At 34.4% G+C, this 3968-nt stretch overlaps 1 protein-coding gene across 2 annotated transcripts; it reads left to right on the top strand.

The window, feature by feature from the left end:
* Window positions 1–231: 231 nt before the first annotated feature.
* LOC120191216 lies at window positions 232–3164 on the top strand. 2 transcript variants are annotated; one of them, XM_039194188.1, is made up of 6 exons: window positions 232–667; window positions 1606–1732; window positions 2198–2337; window positions 2469–2528; window positions 2612–2680; window positions 2777–3164. In XM_039194188.1, exons 1-6 carry the CDS (start codon window positions 362–364, stop codon window positions 2846–2848), a joined length of 774 nt encoding a protein of 257 aa, XP_039050119.1. In that variant the 5' UTR covers window positions 232–361; the 3' UTR covers window positions 2849–3164. The 2 variants fall into 2 exon arrangements, with proteins under 2 accessions (XP_039050119.1, XP_039050118.1); XM_039194187.1 differs by having other exon boundaries at window positions 2466–2528; window positions 2777–3163.
* Window positions 3165–3968: the final 804 nt, after the last annotated feature.

Genomic DNA, 3968 nt, shown 5'->3' with positions numbered 1-3968 from the left:
AAAAATGCCTAAAACCGAAAGGTCGAATCTGGTGATTTTACTAGTATTTCACTGCTAGTAAAACCGCAACTGCTATTTCAGAGAATTTCCCTCTCTCCGTAACGCATGATTGACGAGAAGGCTCTCACATCCTTACGTGGAATCCTATGATTGGTCCATTTTGTTTTGTCGGGATTCCCTAGCGTCACCAACCAATAAACAAAATCCAGTCTTTCTCTCCCTAGAAAAACGACTGCTTTAATTTTTTGTTTTCCCTCTCTCTCTCTCTAAACTGTGTTTTCCCTTCCACGAAATTCCCATATTTTGCCTTAATTTCTCTCTCCCCTGCTTACGAAAACCGCTTATACGTATTCACCAATGCATGATCTTCCGATCAAATGTAATTTCGATCCTTGGCTTTGGAATTTTTACTGAGTTTGACCACCTGGTTGACTTACTGAGTTGGGGCTTGTTGGAGAAACTAATGTTGGAGGCAATGGAGGGTACGGTCAATGGCGGTGGTTTCTCGCAGTTACAGAGTTGCGGAGACAGTAGCGAAGAAGAGCTCTCGGTGCTGCCACGTCATACTAAAGTGGTTGTCACCGGGAATAACCGTACTAAATCGGTTCTTGTTGGTCTTCAAGGCGTGGTCAAGAAGGCTGTTGGGCTTGGCGGGTGGCATTGGCTGGTAATTACTTGGATTTTTTTTCAGCTTTGGTTTTTTAAAAATGGGTTTTTGCGGTTTGATCTGGAAATTGGTTGCAAGTGAACTGTTTTGTTCATTTCATTATCCATATTTGTTTTGGGTGATTTTCATTTTAATCCTTTTTTTTCTCTGTAATACAATTGACTGTCCTGTTTTATAAGATTTTTTTTTACTAAAACTGCAGATTTGATTCTTGAATTTGATTTCTATCTTTTTATCAAATAAACACAATGGTTTTTTACTGGCCTCAAGTTGCAAATTTGAGGTCTTGGAAGTGGGTTTTGACTGCATGTAAGTTTTAGTCTATGGATCTGGAACTTCCAAGTGTTTTAGTAAATGTATGATTTTTACAATGAATTTTGGTCCTTTTTCTTTGAAAAAAAAATGTTTGTAATCTAATGTAAAGCATTGCTATTCATTTCCCTTTTTTATTAACAAATTATTACGAATTTATCTTAAAACTGATACTGCATTTTTTATTCAATATTCTTGGGATCTTGTGGAATTGATTTTGGAACTTTTTCTCGATGAAAACCTCATTTTATTTTCTGAGTTTTGATTTTGCTTTCTTGGTTTTTAAGAAAATCCCCAACTTTTTTTTGTAACTTTCATTTGTGTTTCACATGATTTATTATGCCATTAATTCATAGTTTGATGTTGATTTTTCTCTCCAATAATTTGCTTATCTTTTGTTATTGCTGCTGATTTCTTTTGACAAATTCATAGATTTCACGTTGAATTATATGTAGCCATGACCAGATTTTATTTTCTTTGTAAAAACTCTGGATTGGCTAGTGGATTGAAATACAAATTGACAATGTTAATTCTAGCTGACCATTTAGCATATTTTGGTGGATTAGGCATTTGTTTACTGTGTAGCTGATAGTGATATTTGTTTGTCTAATTAATAAAAACCACAGGTTCTTACTAATGGCATAGAAGTAAAGCTACAGAGAAATGCACTCAGCGTAATTGAAGCACCTACTGGCAACGAAGACGACTGCGATCTTGAATTCGAAAGCATGCAGTGTAATGGATTAGACATGGGTGAGTTTCTTCAAAAAAATGCGTCAGCCTCATAATTTAGATGTCTATAACGTCGAACTGCAAAGCCATTTAAACCAACAATTGTCTTGATTTTCTCTTTCGTATGCACTTCTGATAATTTCATTCATATGTAGTGGAAAAGATATTTCTTTTCTTGTGTCGAGTACTCGAGTTCTCATGTGTTGTGTGCAAGACCTCTTTGTCTTGGAAGGAAGTGTTATGCTTATCATCCTTGGTGATTTTTGATCTCTAATTATACTTAACTTTGAGATTAACCATCTGGTGTATGATAATTTCCTTTTAGTGAAATGTAGTTGAGCCTGCAACATAGGATCCTTTGTGTCTTCACTTTAACTTTTGCTATTTCTAAAAGATTCAATGTTTCATTGCTTTATCTTTATATCGGTCCCACCGTGCCTTTTTTTTTCTCTCTTTAATCCTGAATGTTTATGTCTCAATTTCCAGTATCTGATGACACTCACAAGTCGCACAGATCGAGGCATAGACCACATAAATCAACTGGTTCTTCTTACAAGACTATGAGCAGGTCTCTTTCTTGTGACTCACAGTCTAAGGGGTCTGTTTCCACTATTATCGGGTCCACGGTAAATAATGATTTTTAGCGAACTTGTATTTGGTTTTTATGTAAGTTCTTTTGGTTTATTGTGCAATTATGCTAGCTAACTATTATTGGGTAATTGGGGTTGTATTTTTCCATTAATCTCCCCTGTAGAAGGTTGACCTTAGCAAACTCGAGATAGCTGCTTTATGGAGATATTGGCGACACTTCAATCTTGTAAGTTCTTGGCACAAGAAATAGGCCATTTATAACAGAAGAAGAAAAAGTTGTTTAAATGTCATCGCTTATGCTAATGCTAGGTGGATGACATCCCCAATCCATCGAAAGAACAACTACTTGATGTTGTTCGAAGGCATTTCATGTCACAGGTAAACCTGTTTCTCTTCCTTTCGTACATGAACGAGATTCAACGGTTTCCGGCCAAATTCTAATTACATGATATAATTGGGCGTCTGTTGGTGTAGCAAATGGATGAGCTGCAGGTCATTGTGGGATTTGTTCAGGCTGCAAAGAGATTGAAGACCGGTTGCAAATGACCCAGATAAGAATGTTCCGACGGGTTTCGAGCTCGGTTTCGGTGCTAACAGAAACTTGGTATCCTAATATCCTCTTCTCTTGGTACTGATATCGATAATATATATGTATTTGTGGCTTGTTTATTGTTCTAGTCGAGGTGTTAAGTAGGATAAGATTTAGTTGAAGCTATAGAGGTTGTTTCTTCCTTTTTGGTAGTGTAGTTATATGTAGATATGATGTAAAAACTTGGTTAAGAGACCTCTCGAGAAATCCTTGTGACTTCCTTTCTTCATTGTACTGCTGACTTGGTGTAGTGGATTTCTTAAAATGTATATATTCTTCCCTTGTTTATTTTATTATTTTTCCTTCATAATTCTTTTGAGTTGGGGATTAAGCCGGTTATAATATCGGAACGATGATTATCGACAAACAAATAAACATGATCGGGAAAAAAAAAACAAAGAACATCAGGATTTACGTGGAAAACCCAAAGGGAAACACCACAGGCATAAGAGAAGAATTTTACTAATATGACGGAAAAAATACAAGAGGATTTTGGTGAAAGAAAAAAAATTGATATTTAACCCTGACCTTTAGTATCTATTTATAGGGATAAATATTTGATTATAAAGGAAAACTAAATAAAGTAAAAATCTACTTAAATAAAGTTTACCACTTTTATCCAAACTGAATTTCCTATTTTTTCAATATTTATATATTAATTAACTTGTGTCAATTTAAATTCGAGTCAAATTCTAACAAAGCCGATAAATATATGTCCAACTTAGAGTCTATATATGAGATAAAACAAGAACAAAAAATTTTGGTTTTGACTTAAATGGGTTTGAATCTCAACCACCACAATTTGGCATGAGTATTCAATTAAGTCGAGTCAAATAAGTTTGATTAAACCAATTGACAAAAATACAATAAGAGGATTTTGGTGAAAGAAACAAAATTGATATTTAATCATGACCTTTAGTATCTATTTATAGGGATAAATGGAAAACTAAATAAAGTAAAAATCTACTTTAATAAAGTTTACCACTTTTATCCAAACTGAATTTCCTATTTTTCTAATATTTATATATTAATTAACTTGTGCCAATTTAAATTCGAGTCAAACTCTAACAAAGCCGA

The sequence above is a fragment of the Hibiscus syriacus genome, unplaced genomic scaffold, assembly GCF_006381635.1.
Source record: "Hibiscus syriacus cultivar Baekdansim isolate YM2019G1 unplaced genomic scaffold, ASM638163v2 tig00116965_pilon, whole genome shotgun sequence".
In the NCBI taxonomy this organism is placed as follows: domain Eukaryota; kingdom Viridiplantae; phylum Streptophyta; class Magnoliopsida; order Malvales; family Malvaceae; genus Hibiscus; species Hibiscus syriacus.
The sequence above is the reverse complement of the archived record's forward strand: the minus strand, read 5'-3'. Positions and strand labels throughout refer to the sequence as shown.